This window comes from Nuphar pumila, chromosome 15, assembly GCF_984573655.1.
Source record: "Nuphar pumila chromosome 15, dmNupPumi1.hap1.1, whole genome shotgun sequence".
Classification (NCBI taxonomy): Eukaryota; Viridiplantae; Streptophyta; class Magnoliopsida; order Nymphaeales; family Nymphaeaceae; genus Nuphar; species Nuphar pumila.
In genome coordinates, this window is record NC_143263.1 from 45827910 (window position 1) to 45844923 (window position 17014).

The 17014-nt window shown below is 38.1% G+C and overlaps 2 protein-coding genes and 1 non-coding gene across 5 annotated transcripts; 1 reads left to right on the forward strand and 2 right to left on the reverse strand.

The window, feature by feature from the left end:
- Positions 1-588: 588 nt before the first annotated feature.
- LOC149815310 (protein BUNDLE SHEATH DEFECTIVE 2, chloroplastic-like) lies at positions 589-5826 on the forward strand. Of its 3 annotated transcripts, none has more exons than XM_089989331.1 (5): positions 589-726; positions 1040-1155; positions 3374-3437; positions 4703-4799; positions 5660-5826. In XM_089989331.1, the coding sequence occupies exons 1-5, from the start codon at positions 666-668 to the stop codon at positions 5736-5738; spliced, it is 417 nt and encodes a 138-aa protein (XP_089845457.1). In that variant the 5' UTR covers positions 589-665; the 3' UTR covers positions 5739-5826. The 3 variants fall into 3 exon arrangements, with proteins under 3 accessions (XP_089845457.1, XP_089845458.1, XP_089845459.1); XM_089989332.1 differs by having other exon boundaries at positions 605-726; positions 1049-1155; XM_089989333.1 differs by having other exon boundaries at positions 669-726; positions 1043-1155.
- A 4062-nt stretch (positions 5827-9888) lies between these two features.
- Positions 9889-9961, reverse strand: TRNAR-CCU (transfer RNA arginine (anticodon CCU)). The gene has a single exon. It is a non-coding gene; the product is annotated as a tRNA-Arg (tRNA).
- Positions 9962-12556: 2595 nt separating this feature from the next.
- LOC149815312 (uncharacterized) lies at positions 12557-15977 on the reverse strand. Its single transcript, XM_089990519.1, has 2 exons — positions 15515-15977; positions 12557-12882 (listed from the first exon to the last, which is right to left on the reverse strand). The coding sequence occupies exons 1-2, from the start codon at positions 15975-15977 to the stop codon at positions 12557-12559; spliced, it is 789 nt and encodes a 262-aa protein (XP_089846645.1).
- Between the last annotated feature and the right edge of the window lie 1037 nt (positions 15978-17014).

Sequence of the window (17014 nt, forward strand, 5' to 3'; positions counted from 1 at the left end):
ATCTGCATAACCTATATTTGTTTGCTTCTTGGCTGCCCCAAATTTTGCATAAATCATAAGCATTTAGGGATGTAATTTGTTTGGATTCGGATGGGATGTGGCTAAGACCATCGACTAATTCGATGTTAGATAAGCAGATTCTAATTGGAATTCAAATTTTGATGTTGAAAACCTCATATGGTACTTTTTACATGTAAACCGATTCGGGTTAAATTCAGATATCTGTCTATATGGTTTTAGCTTACAAAACCCAACTAAATAGAATCTAATTCGGTCGGATATCAGATGACTCATTGTTTCTACCATGGGTCCGCTGTCTAGATAACTGCTTCATTCTTCAAAATACATACAATGAATAGAATTTGGAGATAGATACCAATCGCTCTCCTATTGCATGCTAAACAATTATATTCTATGTAGTCCAGCCGTTCATGCCATATAAGATCATATCTTCATGATCTTATTCCCAAATTGGGAACAAAAGGAAATTGGCACTCTCGTTATTAGCATGAACGTTCACGGCATTCTACCAAAAGTTTCCTGAAGGCAAGGACAGCGTTTGTGGGTCTTATCTTAAAAGGCATATCCCTCTCTCCCACCACCAAAGCAAAACATAAAACCGGTTCATTAACTCTTGCCGTGGAGAGAGAGAGAGAGTTGCTGCAATGGCGGCCGCTCTCTACTTGAGCACAATGTGTGCTACCAAATCTACTCCTCTGAAGCCAGGTACTTCTCTACTCAGACTCCCAACTCAATTTCTCCATCCTTTTCTCTTTGTGCATTCTCAACTCTTCTTTTCCTTGTTCTATCTACTAGCCATTTTTCTGTTTGCTTTTCCTTGGTTTCCATCTGTACTTCGAAAACCTTTATTTCCATTATTTTTAGTTTGCTAAGCTAGGGGTTGCCCCAGTGGTCTTGGAACCTGAGACCACTCTGTTATGATAGTGTGACTCTAACCATCCAGCTAAATTAATCATTATTACCCAGTAACTAACAAACGTCTTCGTTTTCCCATTCTGTTCCCGTGATGTCTTCTTAGCAATTACAGTTGGATTTCCACGGAGTAAATTTCTGGAAGTTACAAGCTCCAATCCTGGTAAAGTGGTCACTGTCCGCCGGTCTGAATCCAAAAAGCGTACTTCAATCCAGGCAAAGGTTGCTTCTTTTCTCCACTATCGTTTCTCTTTTATATAGTGGAATTAACTTTGCATTTTAGGTGGTACATGGACAAATAGTCTTCTTTTTCTTTTGTTTTTTCCTTTGGTGGGAATTTCTTGGTCGCTCATTTTGAGCTCCAATCTTCAAAGATTTAATTTACAGTGAGAATTATCTGCATAGAATGAAGGTAACCATCAATAAGTATATTGAAGTATACATTTAGTTACTTCTTGTAAGACTTGTATTTAGCTTTAAATAGCGTACAGCTTTGCCTAACTATTTGAAAAATTCTTATTAGTTGAAGAAAGGAACAAATAGAAAAGAAAAATAGAAAGAATAATGAACTGTCTATTTTTGGTTCTTTATGGTGCAAAAGGACATCAATCAGAAGGGTTTCGTCTTTCTCCATTCCTACATTCATGAGATGTGCATATCTAGTTCACGAGTATATACATTTGTATTAAATGCTTCCAAATTTCAATACTAACAAACATAATTTTGCTTTCAACAATTGTGGTGTTTTTCTAACGCTTGAAACTTTGGATTTTTATTACTGCAAGTTTCTTTCTCTTTGTATTAGTCTTCATGATAGCAAAGTCGGGGGCTCCAATTTGGATTGCTTCAGTGATGAGAGATCAAATGTGGAATATTTAAAGAATAAAATCCATTTTTTGCTATGCCATGCATATTGCATATGACTTCCTCTAAGCCAACTGTATGTGTTTCTTGCAGGCGGGAAGCTTTAAATTGATGAACATGATAAACAATGAAGCAAGTCAATCAAACTTTTCATAGAAAATTTTTCATCTTTTATAGCCTTACATACGAAAAATTTCTGAGAAAATTTTGGTGATACTGTCTCAACAATTTCAATGGAATATTAGGTTGATCGTGTTGAGTGAAATAACTTTATTTGGAGTCAGTGTTTTATCGATTGCAAAGAATACCCTGCTCCCTGCTTAATGGATAAATGGTGATGTATGTGGTCTGCAGACTATGCACTCTGCATCCTATAGAATTTTGACTGAACTTGTTTGTCCCTGAGGTTTTCTCTTTTTATAAAACACAAACAAAGAAAATTCAAATTATTTCTCATATTGTTGTTTGGAAATAATACTTTGCTTATGTTTTCCCATATGTTTACTGACTCTTTGTTGTTAGATACATTTATGGATAGCATTATTTATAGAGCAATATCTTATCATGTTTGTTGTTTTTTCCTTTTTCCCCTCTTTCACTAAAAGCACCTTCTAGACAACAAGAATGTAGTTTTGGGGTAGTGCTCAAGTGTGAGGGAGCAGTTGCTGTTTCTAACTGAGTGGCAAATTAAAGCTAAAAGGGGTTACAACCTCCAATGAAAATGTAGTTTTGGGGATTAGTGCACATGTGTGCCGCAACAGTTGCAGTTTAATCTAACTGAGTGACAAACTAAAGCTAAAAGGGGTTGACAACCTCCAAAATGCACACTGGAGTTGAAAGTATCCACCCTCTCCACCTACAACAGTTCATGATATGGGGATATAGTCTTCATTTTAGTTCTATCCATGGCCAACTGTATTGTTCAACGTAATTTCTCGCAAAGGGTTTTTCTTGAGAGATTTCACTAAGTGGTTTTTCTTGGGAAAATCTCAGAAGTTTTAAAATTTTAAAAAATATATATATAAAACAATAAGAAATAAAGAAAACAATTGGTTATGTATAGTTTCTCTTGCAAAAATGTAAGGAAATAAGTTTGAAAAGTTTTTAAAATACAAAAGAAACAAAAAAACAAAAACTAGGCTTAAAATATAAAAAAAAAAAACATCGTGCTAATATCGCAATATTTGTGATATTTTAGCTTCTGGAAATATTTTGAAAATATCATGATATTTTTCCGATATTATCGTCTTACCTTAAATTGCTGATATTATCACAATATTTTCAAAATATCAGTAACATTGGTGACTATGGTTCTATCAAAGCAAATTTTACATCTTACTTGGTCCCATGATTCATTTTTGTTGGGTGTCAAATGTCTTTTCAGTTTCATTTTGTTATATCTAGATTCTTTTCATGGTTAAGCATCTCCCCCACTCTCTTCCACACCCACCTGCACACTAAACCCCACAACACCCCCCCCCCCACCACCTGCAAAAAAAAACAGAGATGCTTTCTTGCTTTGTTATATGCATTTATGGTAGCCGTTTGAGCTGTGTATTTAATTTCTCCATGGCAGGCTGCTGACAGTAACCAGCGAACTAAGACAAATAGCATTGTTTGTGTTGATTGTGATGGAAATGGTGAGTTCATCATTTCCTGTTGAATGAAATGTGACTTAATGATTGGAAATATGCTGTATTCCCCTTATTTTATTTTGCAGTACCAATACTATGCCACTTGATATGGTAAGTTTTATTTTTCAGGTTGTTGTGGCTTATAATGCTCTACTTGTATTCTAGATTTCTTTTTGTATAGTGTAAATTCCAGGAATCTAGTTGTGGTGAACACTAAGTGGGATGATCATGGATCTATATATTCTTTGCAATTTCAAAATTACTAAGATGTAAAAAAATTTAATTCATTAAAAAACTTCACAAAGTCCCATTTGTATAAAAATATGTTCAATTGCTTTGGCAATCATGAGTTCTGAGGAATGGCATATGTTTGATAGGATTGTGATCAGAAGCTAAGATTGATTGCTGGTGGAAAAGGAAATTTAAGTTTGACATTTTTGGTGGTTCTTTTTGCTCTTGTTTCATCGACAAATGCCATTTGTATGGATGAGAACATTTTCTTTGGAAACGATCAGCTGTGCCTTATATGATCTAATAAAGCTTTGTCGGGTCAAGGAATAATTATCTGTCCAACCATGCTTTCTTGTGCTCGTAAATCATGAAAGAAAAATAAATCTGCTTGTTATACTAAATTTTTCAACATACAAGCTTGTATTTGTGCTGGACCTTATATATGCTTTGATCTGTTGAAGTACCCAAAGAAGCCTCCAAGGCATGTTATATCTATAGGACTAATTTGGCATCCATACTACATGGATATTTTGATTCAAGGTCTTTGTTAATTGCAGCCTTCATTTTGTCTTTGTTCTGCTCCACTTTTCTGCTTCTGGTTGTTAAGCTTCCATCACTCTATGAGCTTTGCAAAATGATCCTATGATAGTGTTTCTACCCTATAAGCCTATCCCACATTTATGTCTTTAAGAGGGTTCCATGTTCAATGAAATTGGCCGAGTAAGTTTTGTTGCCCTATTGATATCTTTGAAGCATATTTCAGATTACTTTTTTGACCCAAAAAGAAAGATATATTTATTATGGTGTGTCGTATGTGCATTCTGAGGTATATATGGTACATCAGTTCTGTATCCCTATCCATGGTTTAAGAAATTTGATATTGCACGCTATAACTTTTCACTGCTAGTATTTTTATCTCCCTAAAGAATCACCAGTTTTCTTTGAATCGTGTCCATATATATGCTTCTCTCTCTCTATCTCTCTCTCTCTAAGAATATCTGAATATATCCTTGCTGACTTTTTCCTTTCTCAAATCTTAGGTGTGGTGCTTTGTTCACAGTGCAAAGGCAGTGCAGTAAATTCTGTTGACCATTTTAATGGGCGGTTTAAAGCTGGTGGATTATGCTGGCTTTGCAGGTTTTCCCTTTTTCCTTAATAAATTCTATCGATGAATTTTGTTATGATTGATTCTCTCATTACTGACAAAATTAAATGGCACCGGCAGATTGTGAGGCACAGAAAATTATTTTACATTCTAAACTCTTAAACTAGCTTCTTACGCCTGAACATGCATTACTAGTATATTAGAGTATGGAAGTGTAAATTAGAAAATAATTGCATTTTGTGAAGTAACTTTAAACCCTTAGGCAATATAAGATTTACCTTCAGCTTCAAATGCATGCACTTTTCTTTTTAATATAAGTACCTGGAGATAGGAGCGAATATTAAACTCTCATGCAATTGACAGTGGGACAATACTATGCTAGAAATGAAAAAGCAGTGAAGGCTAAGACTGCAGGAATGTGCTCATTTCTGAGTCCAGATCTGAATATGAAATGGATTATGCTGCAGATAAATGACTGAAAAGTTATGGAACTTTAATCTAAACCTAATTTGTTCTTGAACCCTTGTTAGAAGTTTCACCTTAATCTTCAAAAGAACTATTTTTCTTTTTGAATTGAGAATAACGGACATGTTTTAAATATAACTTGTCATTACCAAAAAATCAGGTTGTCTTTCCAGATATTATGTAGTATATACACTGGTCGAGAAGAAGTTTTGTATATTCAAGAGCCATTTTTTAATGCATATAAGCATCATAGCTGATATTTGAGCTTCCACGAGATGGGGGGCATGATCCCTGAGCCTGAATAAAATGAAATTTTTAGACAGCGTTCATCTCTCTTGCTTTTCTTTTGTAGCTTACACTGGCTTTGCTTATGTTGCGATATATCATGACCATAGTCCGATCCATTTGTCCTGGCTTTTGTGGACAGAGGCAAGAAAGAGATATTGTGCGGTAACTGCAACGGTGCAGGTTTTGTAGGTGGTTTTATGAGCACTCATGATGATTAGCGGTGGAACAGTAATTCAGATTTTGTCATTTTGCGTTGCTTGTTGTACTTCCATATTTGAAATTATTAACCTCAAGATTCTCTCTCTCTCTCTCTCTCTCTCTCTCTCTCTCTGGTGTTTATGTGGTACAAAGCTAGAATCATTTTCATCTTTGTTCATCTGGAACTTCTATCAGGTGGTAGAGCACCTCTCCTTGATAGTAAAGTGTAGTGAGTCACTGGTTCAAAAACAAGTCCCTAGAGCTGCTTGCTGTCACTTGCATATATATATATATATAAGATTTGGTATACAGGAATAAATAGGAATAGGAATGGAGTAGGGATTGTTATGAGTCGTCAGTTTATAGATAATGTAGTTGAGGTCCGTAGGAAGGGTGATAGAATTTTACTTATTAAATTAGTATTAGGTACGGATATTATTAATATTATTAGTGTTTATGCACCTCAAGTAGGTTTAGATGATTCCATTAAGCATCAATTTTGGGAAGATTTAGATGGAGTAGTACAAGGGATATCTTATGGAGAAAAGCTTTTCATCGGCGGTGACCTTAATGGACATGTAGGCATTAGTAGGGATGGATTTGAGAGTATCCATGGAGGCTATGGTATAGGAGAAAGAAATGAAAGTGGAGAAAGGATTTTAGATTTTTGTTTGTCCTAGATATGATCTTAGCAAACACTTGGTTTAAGAAGAGGGAGTCTCACCTAGTAACAATTAAAAGTGGGGTTAATATGAGTCAGATAGATTTTTTTCCTACTTAGAAAGATAGAGGGGTTTTTGCATCGATTGTAAGGTTATACCGGGAGAAAGTGTAGCTACACAACATAGAGTTTTAATTTTAGATCTTAGAATTAGACAATGCCGCAAAAGGGATAGACATAGGATAGATCCTAGAATTAAGTGGTGGGCACTGAAAGGAGCTAAATAAGGAATGTTTGTAGAGCAGGTAGTTAAGGAAGCTGATTGGTGTCTCGAGGAGGATTCAGAATCAATGTGGAATAAGATAGCGGGTGGCATGAGAAAAGTGGCTAAGGAGGTATTGGGTGAGTCTAAAGGCGGTGCACCACTAGGTAAGGATACATCATGGTGGAACGAGGATGTCAAATTAGCTATTAAGGTTAAAAGAGAGTGTTATAGAAATCTAAGTAAGAGTCGTGATAATGAGAATTTGGAGAAGTATATGTTAGCAAAGAAGGAAGCTAAAAAAGTTGTTCGAAACGCGAGGGTTAAGGTATATAAGGAGGTTTATGACAAGTTGGATACCAAAGAAGGCGAGAAGGATATTTATAGGCTTGCAAAGATGAGAGATAGGAAATCGAAGGATTTGGGTATGGTTAGATGTATCAAAGATGAAACGCAAAGGGTTTTAGTCAAAGATAAGAAGATTAAGGAGAGATGGAAAGATTATTTTGATAAGCTATTTAATAATAGTCATGCTCTAGATCTTGGAGACTTCTCCATTCCTTTTCATGAGATAAATCGTGACTTCATGCGCAAGATTCAAAAGAAATAAATTGCAGAGGCTTTGAAGAAAATGAAATCAAGAAGGGCAGTTGGCTCAGATGGTATACCTATCGAGGCTTGGAAATGCTTGGGAGAGAAAGGTTTAGAATGGTTGACAAATCTTTTTAACTTGATTTGGCGAACAAATAAGATGCCTAATGAGTGGAGGAAGAGTACTTTGGTGCCTTTATATAAGAATAAGGGTGATATACAAGATTGCACAAACTATCGTGGTATAAAACTCATGAGTCATACTATGAAACTTTGGGAGAGGGTGATTGAGTCTAGGTTGAGGAAGGTTGTCATGATATCAGAGAATCAATTTGGTTTTATGCCTGGAAGATCAACTATGGAAGCTATACATCTTCTTAGACAACTTATTGAAAGATATAGAGAGAGGAACAAAGATTTGCATATGGTTTTTATTGATTTAGAGAAGGCATACGATAGAGTACCTAGGGACGTTCTCTGGTGGACAATGATGAAGAAAGGTGTTTCTCTCAAGTACATTAGTATAATTAAAGATATGTATGAAGGAGTAGTAACCAATGTCCGCACTTGTGGAGGAGTGACAACCAATTTTCCGATAACGGTTGGGTTACATCAAGGATCTGCTTTAAGCCCTTTCCTATTTGCGATAGTGATGGATGAGCTTACGAGATCAATTCAAGAAAATGTACCGTGGTGTATGTTGTTTGCTGATGATATTGTTTTGATTGATGAGTCTAGAGCTGGGGTTAATGCTAAGTTAGAATTATGGAGACAGACATTGGAAGCTAGAGGTTTTAAGTTGAGTAAGAGTAAGACTGAATATATGGAATGTCGGTTTAGTAAGCAACGAAGTAGTGATGGGAGTGTAGTGCAGCTTGGTGAGCAAGAAATATTGGTGAATGATTATTTCAAATATTTGGGATCCATCATTCAAAAGTATGGAGAAATTGATGGAGATGTAAATCATAGGATAAAGGTTGGGTGGATGAAATGGAAAAGTGCAACTGGAGTGTTGTGCGATCGTAGAATGCCATTGCGGTTGAAGGGAAAGTTTTATAGGACGACTATTAGACCCGCTTTACTATATGGTACGGAATGTTGGGCTGCCAAGAGACATCATATTCAAAAAATGAGTGTAGCTGAGCTGCAGATGCTTAGATGGATGTGTGGAAATACAATAAAAGATAAGATTCGGAACGAGGAGATACGTAAGAAGGTAGGTGTTGCCCCCATTGAAAATAAGATGCGAGAGAATCGTTTACGGTGGTTTGGACATATTCGGCGAAGACCTAATGATGCTCCAATTAGAAGGTTGGAGAAATGGGAAAATATATTAGTTAAAAGAGGTCGGGGTAGGCCTAGGAAGACTTGGATGGAGATGATAGGAAAGGATATGAATGTTTTGAACCTCACCGAGGACATGGCATTGGATAGAAATGATTGGAGGAAAAGGATTCATGTGGAAGACCCAAAATGAATTTCTTTTTTGGTTCATATCACTGACCCCAATTGTTTTGGGATGAAGGCGTAGTTGTTGTTGTTGTATATATATATATATATATATATATATATATATATATATATATATATATATATATATATATATATATTGTGAAATCGCCTGCACTCTTATTGTTAAATCCGACAGGATCTTTGAGTTTGTAGCCCCACAAGGGCTTCTTACATTTGGTAGGTAGGTTGGCTTAGGATGTTTAAGTTGAAGAATGTTAAAGAGTTCGATTATTGGGTGCACATTAATTCCTTGTTTAAGGCCAAAGCAGCAAGCTTCCTAGTGGGCAAGGAGAATGGCCGAAAGGTTTTAACCACTTGGAGGTGTGTCATACGGCATACCATCAATCTCTCCTATGCTCCACCACCTGCACTTTGATATCAGTACTTAGACTAGGTAAATTGAGGGGTGAGTAGGAATGTTGTGCCCGATTTGATCAAACCTTAACTAGAATTCCGCCTAGTACTTGAGCCTGGTTAGGATCCAACCCCTATAAAAAGCTTCAGAACTCCAAGGCCATGCCAGGGTCGATTCTTTTCTTGTTTTCCCCAAAAAATAGTTAAATCTTAGAAAAAAATGACTCAATCTGCAATCAGATGCAGGGGTTGGTGGCGTATCATGGTACGGTTGAAAATAGTAGTGGAATGTTAAGACGAAGTTTGAGTCGACAAATTTCTTGGATTTGAACTAAAAGCACAAGGTTGCTATAATTCGTGGGAGAGTTCAACCATTATCCCGATTTTGTACAGTAAAGTGCATAAGTAGGACTCAATGAATGTGAGACCATGCATCGGGCTAAGTAAAATGCGTAAGTAGGGTTCTGTAAATGAAATCATACATCGGGATAAGTAAAATGTGTAAGCAGTGAATACTGGTAGCTTACAAGGCATAAACCAACGACTAAAACCATATAACACATAATTCACAATAAATATGGAGAGATCATAAATAAATAAAAAGCTATGAGCTTTCAAAATATTTAGTAAAGATGAACCAAAGCTTACATGATGGAACCGAAAGAAAGGGAAAGCACAACTTAGGTGGAAAAAATGAACATGAAAGGGAAATCACAACTTATGTGGAAAAAATGAACATGAAAGGGAGAGCACAACTTAGGTGGAAAAAATGAACATGAAAGGGAAGAAGCGCGCCAGGTAGGGGTCGAACCTACGACTTTCTGCTTAGGAAACAGACGCTCTATCCACTGAGCTACAGGCATATTTGCGTTTTAGTAAAATTAATAATACGTTTTTTTCAATCATAATTTTTGCCACGCGCACTGCTTTGGAATCCCACCACAACCTTTCCTGGAGGTTCTCATTCAAATCTCTCTCAAAACACAGTCTTTGTTTTAACCTTTCTCGTTTTTTTGATGGACACTGTTCGAACATGAGACCGCTCTAGCGCGACTTCAGCTCCAATCTTAGTTTTTCTGGACACTAACCAAAATGATAAAAGTCTCAATTGAGAGTAGAATAGACGAACATACTTAATAGTTATTATTTCAAAAGGGGAAATATTTGGTACTGATGAAGGTACGGAACCATTGGGCTAAAAATTATAGGTGCAAGCGGTATCAACTCAATCTGATCGCATAGATGTGTTCAACAGGGCTTGTTTGCTATGCATTGGACTTTGGATTGTATTTTTTTCACGTAAAAGTATGATTTTTTTGAGTCATGAAGTTTTGATACATTGTATGCCATTGATTTTTTAGTACTTTCAAAAATCTGGTTACATGTCACAGTCACGTAATTCAAAACTCATTTGTTACTAAACAAACTGTATAGATCATATATGTAAGGTCTAATCTACAAACAAATAAAATTTTTTTAAAAGAAAAGTTCATCTCTACTCAATAGTTATTTGCCTTCATTAGTATCAGATATTTCCCCTATTTTAGATTATTATAATAACCACGGTAGCAAATATCAGCGATATTTCAAGAATATTGTAAAATTTTTAAAGTATTTTGAGAAGCCAATAAAATACTCAAAAATGATGTTTCAAAACTTATGTTTTTTTTTTAAAGAAAAAACTTTACTTGTGTTGAAAACATTCTCAATCAATTGTGATGTAAAAAATTGTAGCTTTTATGTATTCTCTTTTTGTTCTTTGTGCTGATTTTACTCAGAAACAAATTATTGTGGGACCCAGCAAAAAAAACTGTGAGATCATTGTTATATTATGGCTATATGGTTGAAGTCAAGCAAGGAGCACCAATGTCCTAAGTCTAGGGCTGTTAAATAAGTTGAATCAAGTTTGATTCACGTAGACTCGTGCCTAGCCCGAGCTCATGTTGAGCTAAGCTAAGCACGAGATGGCTCCTTAAAAAAGAAGTGCCCAAACATAGAACCTCCATTTTGGAAGCCATAAAATTCAACCAATTACTCCACACGAACTCACCAAGGCATATCAAATGCACACTTGTGATCATCCTTCATTGGTTGTCCACGGATCCCACGTTTATTTTACAGCTTTTTGTACTAACTTTTCTTTGGCAATGATGACGACCAAGGGGGGAGGGTTGTCAAGGTGTTGAGTTGAAGACCCCCTATTAAACTCAGTTGGTGCATGGATGTGTCCGTAGTTTTTAGAGGTGGGCCACGTACGGCAGGTGGTCATGGGCCCCACCCAAGGTTTTCCTCACTTCGGTGAGGGTTCCTCGTCATAAAAAAAAGATGATGATGTATCAACTTTTTGACACATTAATAATGCATCGGGTGTAGACCTACTTGTTGAAATGGATGTAGTGGTTACTTAAAGCCCACAAAATAACTGAAGTTTTAGGCTATTCCCAAATGATCTTGCTCGACTTTTAAATGTATCAAAAACTTGGGTAGCAAAGAAAAAGTGGTCGTTGTATTTCCAAGGATGTGCACGAGTAGCTTATGGCTTAACTCGCCAAGCCTGTCTATGAACCTAATGCAGCTTTGAACGAGCACCAGCTGATTGTCTCATTTCCCAACCCTAATCACCTGCCCCTCAATAAACATTGACACATAGGTTGAATCAGTGTTGTCAGTATATTTGAGATATATTTGCAAATCGCTTTGAATTGGTTGATTCCTATCATATCAACAGAAAATCAAAACTAAATTGTTAATTCAACTATTTTTCAATCATTTTCGGACACGTGTGATCTGTTGGTTAAAAAATGATCAATTCAGCTTGATTCAGTTCATAAACAGAATCGACCAATTCCCTAAAAAATCGATTCAGAGTCCAATACGATTCTGAAAACATTGGGTTGAATCCCATCCATGCACTACTAGAGCGTATTTGATGGCGAAGATAATATGTCACATGCCTATTTCTTCAACAAACCAATGTGACGCGACAGTTCTTTCATTACCGTCACAAGCCTATTTGGTTGCTCGCTTGTTGCTGCAGAAGCTTTGAGTATAGAGAGTGAAAGAGAAAAGAGAGAGAGAAATTGCAATCACTTGAAGGTAATCACAACGAGGATGAACAAATAAAGCTTAATACATTTGCATTCATTCACTGTTTTACCTGAGGGCAACTTACAGTTCAGATCTATAGGCTAACCCTTCAGGGTATTGATCAACCCGAACCGAGGTACAAGGGTGGCCCAGAGAAAGTTACAAGTGACTCAACACTTACATCATGACTCAACTAAAGCAAAACAGACTCTAGACACAAATGTACAAAGTAGGTCACAAGGGAACATACTCCCCTCTTCAAATCATGCGTTGCCCTCAGCACCATTTGCTTCATGGTAAGCCCTCACTTTATCTGGGTAGCGGCTCTTTATTCGGAATGTTGGCTCCCACGTCGATTATGCTGCCTTCTCTCACTGCATAAAATACTTCTTCGCTTTGCCCAAGTATTTGATCTTGTGATGAAGGATCTTGATGAGATGTTTCTCGCCCCGTTGTGTTGTCAGGGCCTTCGGTAGGATAGGAGCGCATTGTGGCACGCTACGTTCTGGATCTCCCTCGTTCGCAGTGAACAGTTTCAGGTTGCACACATGAAATACCAAGTGCACCTTGAAGTCTGGGGGCAAGTCCAGCTTGCCCACTCTCTTGGTGATGGTGAATGGTTCCTCATACTTCCGGATCAGTCCGTAGTGTCGTCCACGAAAGATGCATGTGCAATCAGGATAAAGCTTCACCAACACTTGGTACCCAACACGAAACTTAGCAGGCCGACAATGGTTGTTTGCTCATTTCTCAATTCTCTTAGCCGCCTTGTGCAGAAATGTCATCGCCAACTCGGTCTGCTTGTGTCAGTCTCGAACAAATTGATAAGCAAAGGATGGCCTTCCCTTCTCCTGTGCGGCTAGAGTATGCAAAGTCAGTAGTTATTGTCTTGTAGCTATCTCGAACGAATTGTGTCCAGAAGACTTACTCTTCTGAAGATTGTAGCAAAATTGAGCCACGTCTATGAGCTTCACTCAGTCTTTCGGATTGGCACTAACAAAGTACCTAAGATATTGCTCCAATAGTTCATTGATGCATTCTGTCTGCCCATCTGTCTGTGGGTGGAAACTTGTTGAAAATAGCAAATCAGAGCCGAGTAGCCGAAATACTTCATGCTAGAATTTGCCCATGAACCAAGTATCGTGATCGCTCATAATGCTTCTTGGTACACCCCAGTGCTTCACAACATCCTTGACGAAGGGCTCTGCAAGGCACTCTTTCAAAGCTGGGATGAAGGTGGTATATTTAGATAAATGATCCACCACAACGGAGTTTAATAGGGGGTTAGCTTGTGTGGCCAACAGGGGGCTGCCAAGGTGTTGAGTTAAAGACCCCCTATTAAACTATGTTGGTGCACGTATGTGTCTGTAGTTTTTAGAGGTGGGCCATATACGTTAGGGTGGTCATGGGGCCCTACCCAGGGTTAGCTTGTGTAGCCAATAGAGGGTTGTCAAGGTGTTGAGTTGAAGACCCCCTATTAAACTTCGCTGGTGTACAGATGTGTTCGTAGTTTTTAGAGGTGGGCCATGTACAGTAGGGTGGTCATGGGGCCCCACTCAGGGTTTTTCTCACTTCGGTGAGAGTTCCTCGTCATAAAAAAAGATAATGATGTATCAACTTTTTTGACACATTAATAATGCATCTGGTGTAGACCTACTTGTTGAAATGGATGTAGCGGTTACTTAAAGCCCATAAAATGGCTGATGTTTTAGGATATTCCCAAATGATCTTGCTCGACTTCTAAATGTATCAAAAACTTGGGTAGCAAAGAAAAAGTGGGTTGTTGTATTTCCAAGGATGTGTTGGTGCTTGGCTTGGTAACCCATCATGAGTAGCTTATGGCTTAACTCACCAAGCCTGTCTATGAACCTAATGCAACTTTAAATGAGCATCAGTTGATTGTCTCATTTCCCAAACCTAATCACCTGCCCCTGAATAAACATTTACACATAGGTTGAATTAGTGTTGTCATTATATTTGAGATATATTTGCAAATCTCTTTGAATTGGTTGATTCCTATCATATCAGCAAAAAATCAAAACTAAATTGTTAATTCGGCTATTTTTCAATCATTTGCAAACACGTGTGATCTGCTGGTTAAAAATTGATCAATTTAGCTTGATTCAGTTCAAAATCAGAATCGACCAATTCCTTAAAAATCGATTCAGAGTCCAATACGATTCTTACAATATTGGGTTGAATCCCTTCCATGCACCACTAGAGTGTATTTGATGGTGGAGATAATATGTCACATGCCTATTTCTTCAACAGGCCAGTGTGACGCGACAGTCCTTTCCTTACCGCCATAAGCCTATCTGGTCGCTCGCTTGTCGTTGCGAAAGCTTTGAGTATAGAGAGTGCAAGAGAGTGAAAGAGAAAAGAGGAAGAGAAATTGCAATCACTTGAAGGTAATCACAACGAGGGTGAACAAAGAAAACTCAACGCATTTGCATTCATTCACTATTTTGCTCGAGGGAAACTTATAGTTCATATTTATGGGCTAACCCTTCAGGGTATTGATCAACCTGAATTGAGGTACAACGGTGGCCTGGAGAAAGTTACAAGTGACTTAACACTTACATCATGACTCGACCAAAGCAAAACAGATTCTAGACACAATTGTACAAAGTAGGTCACAAGGGAACATGCTCCCCCCTTCAAATCATGCACCGCCCTAGGCACCATCTGCTTCATGTTGAACCTTGACTTTATCTAGGTAGCGGCTCTTCATTCAAAATGTTGGCTCCCACGTCGGTTCTGTTGCCTCCTCTCACTGCATAAAATACGTCTTCGCTTCACCCAAGTAGTTGACCTTGTGACAAAGGATCTTGCTGAGATGTTTCTTGGCATGTTGTGTTGTCGGGGCCCTCTGCAGAATAGGAGCGCGTTGTGGCACACTACGTTCTGGATCTCCCTCGTCTGCATTGAACATTTTTAGGTTGCACACGTGAAACATTGGGTGCACATTGAAGTCTGAGTACAGGTCCAATTTTCCCACTCTCTTGGTGATGGTGAATGACCCCTCATACTTCCTGATCAGTCCGCGGTACCATCCACGAAAGATGCATGTGCGATCAAGATAAAGCTTCACCAACACTTGGTACCCAACATGAAACTCAGCAGATTGAGAATGCTTGTTCGCTCATTTCTCAATTCTCTTAGCCACTTTATACAGAAACACCATTTCCAACTCGATTTGCTTGTGTCAATCTCGAACAAACTGATAAGCAAATGATGGCCTTCCCTTCTCCTGTGCGGCTAGAGTATGCGGAGTCAATGGTTGTTGTCCTGTAGCTATCTTGAATGGGATGTATCTAGAAGAGACTCACTCTTCTGAAGATTGTAGCAGCATTGGGTCACGTCTATGAGCTTCACCGAGTTTTTCTGATTGGCACTAACAAAGTGCCTAAGACACTGCTTCAACAGTTCGTTGATGCGTTTTGTCTGCCCATCTATTTGCGGGTGAAAACTTGTTGAAAATAGCATATTAGAGACGAGTAACTGAAACACTTCATGACAAAATTTGCCCATAAACCAAGCATCGTGATCGCTCATAATGCTTCTTGGTACACCCCAGTGCTTCGCAACATGCTTGACGAACAACTTTGCAGGCCACTCTTTCAAAGCTGGGATGAAGGTGGTATATTTAGAGAAACGATCCACCACAGCGGAGTTTAATAGAGGGTTAGCTTGGGTGGCCAACAGAAGGTTGTCAAGGTGTTGAGTTGAAGACCCCCTATTAAACTCCGCTAGTGCACGGATGCGTTTGTAGTTTTTAGAGGTGGGCCACATACGATAGGGTGGTCATGGGGCCCTACCCGGGGTTAGCTTGTGTGGCCAATAGAGGGTTGTCAAGGTGTTGAGTTGAAGACCCCTTATTAAACTTCGCTAGTGCATAGATGTGTCTGTAGTTTTTAGAGGTGGGTCGCGTACGACAGGGTGGTTATGGGGCCCCACTCAGGGTTTTCCTCACTTCGGTGAGGGTTCCTCGTCATAAAAAAAGATAATGATGTATCAACTTTTTTGACACATTAATAATGTATCTGGTGTAGACCTACTTGTTGAAATGGATGTAGCGGTTACTTAAAGCCCACAAAATGTCTGATGTTTTAGGCTATTCCCAAATGATCTTGCTCGACTTCTAAATGTATCAAAAACTTGGATAGCAAAGAAAAAGTGGGTTATTGTATTTCCATGTATGTGTTGGTGCTTGGCTTCGTAACCCATCATGAGTAGCTTATGGCTTAACTCACCAAGCATGTCTATGAACCTAATGCAACTTTGAACACGCATCATCTGATTATCTCATTTCCCAACCCTAATCACCTGCCCTTGAATAAACATTGACACATAGGTTGAATCAATGTTGTCAGTATATTTGAGATATATTTGCAAATCTTTTTGAATTGGTTAATTCCTATCATATCAAAGAAAATCAAAACTAAATTGTTAATTCAACTATTTTTCAATTATTTTCGGACATGTGTGATCTATTTGTTAAAAATTGATCAATTCAGCTTGATTCAGTTCAGAATCAGAATCGACCAATTTCCTAAAAATTGATTCAGAGTCCAATATGATTCTCACAACATTGGGTTGAATCCTTTCCATGCACCACTAGAGCGTATTTGATGGTGGAGATAATATGTCACTGACCTATTTCTTTAACAGGCTAGTGCGGTGTGACAGTTCTTTCCTTACCGCCACAAGCCTATCTGATTTCTCGCTTGTCGCTGCAGAAGCTTTGAGTATAGAGAGTGCAAGAGAGCAAAAGAGAAAGGAGGGAGAGAAATTGCAATCACTTGAAGGCAATCACAATGACGGTGAGT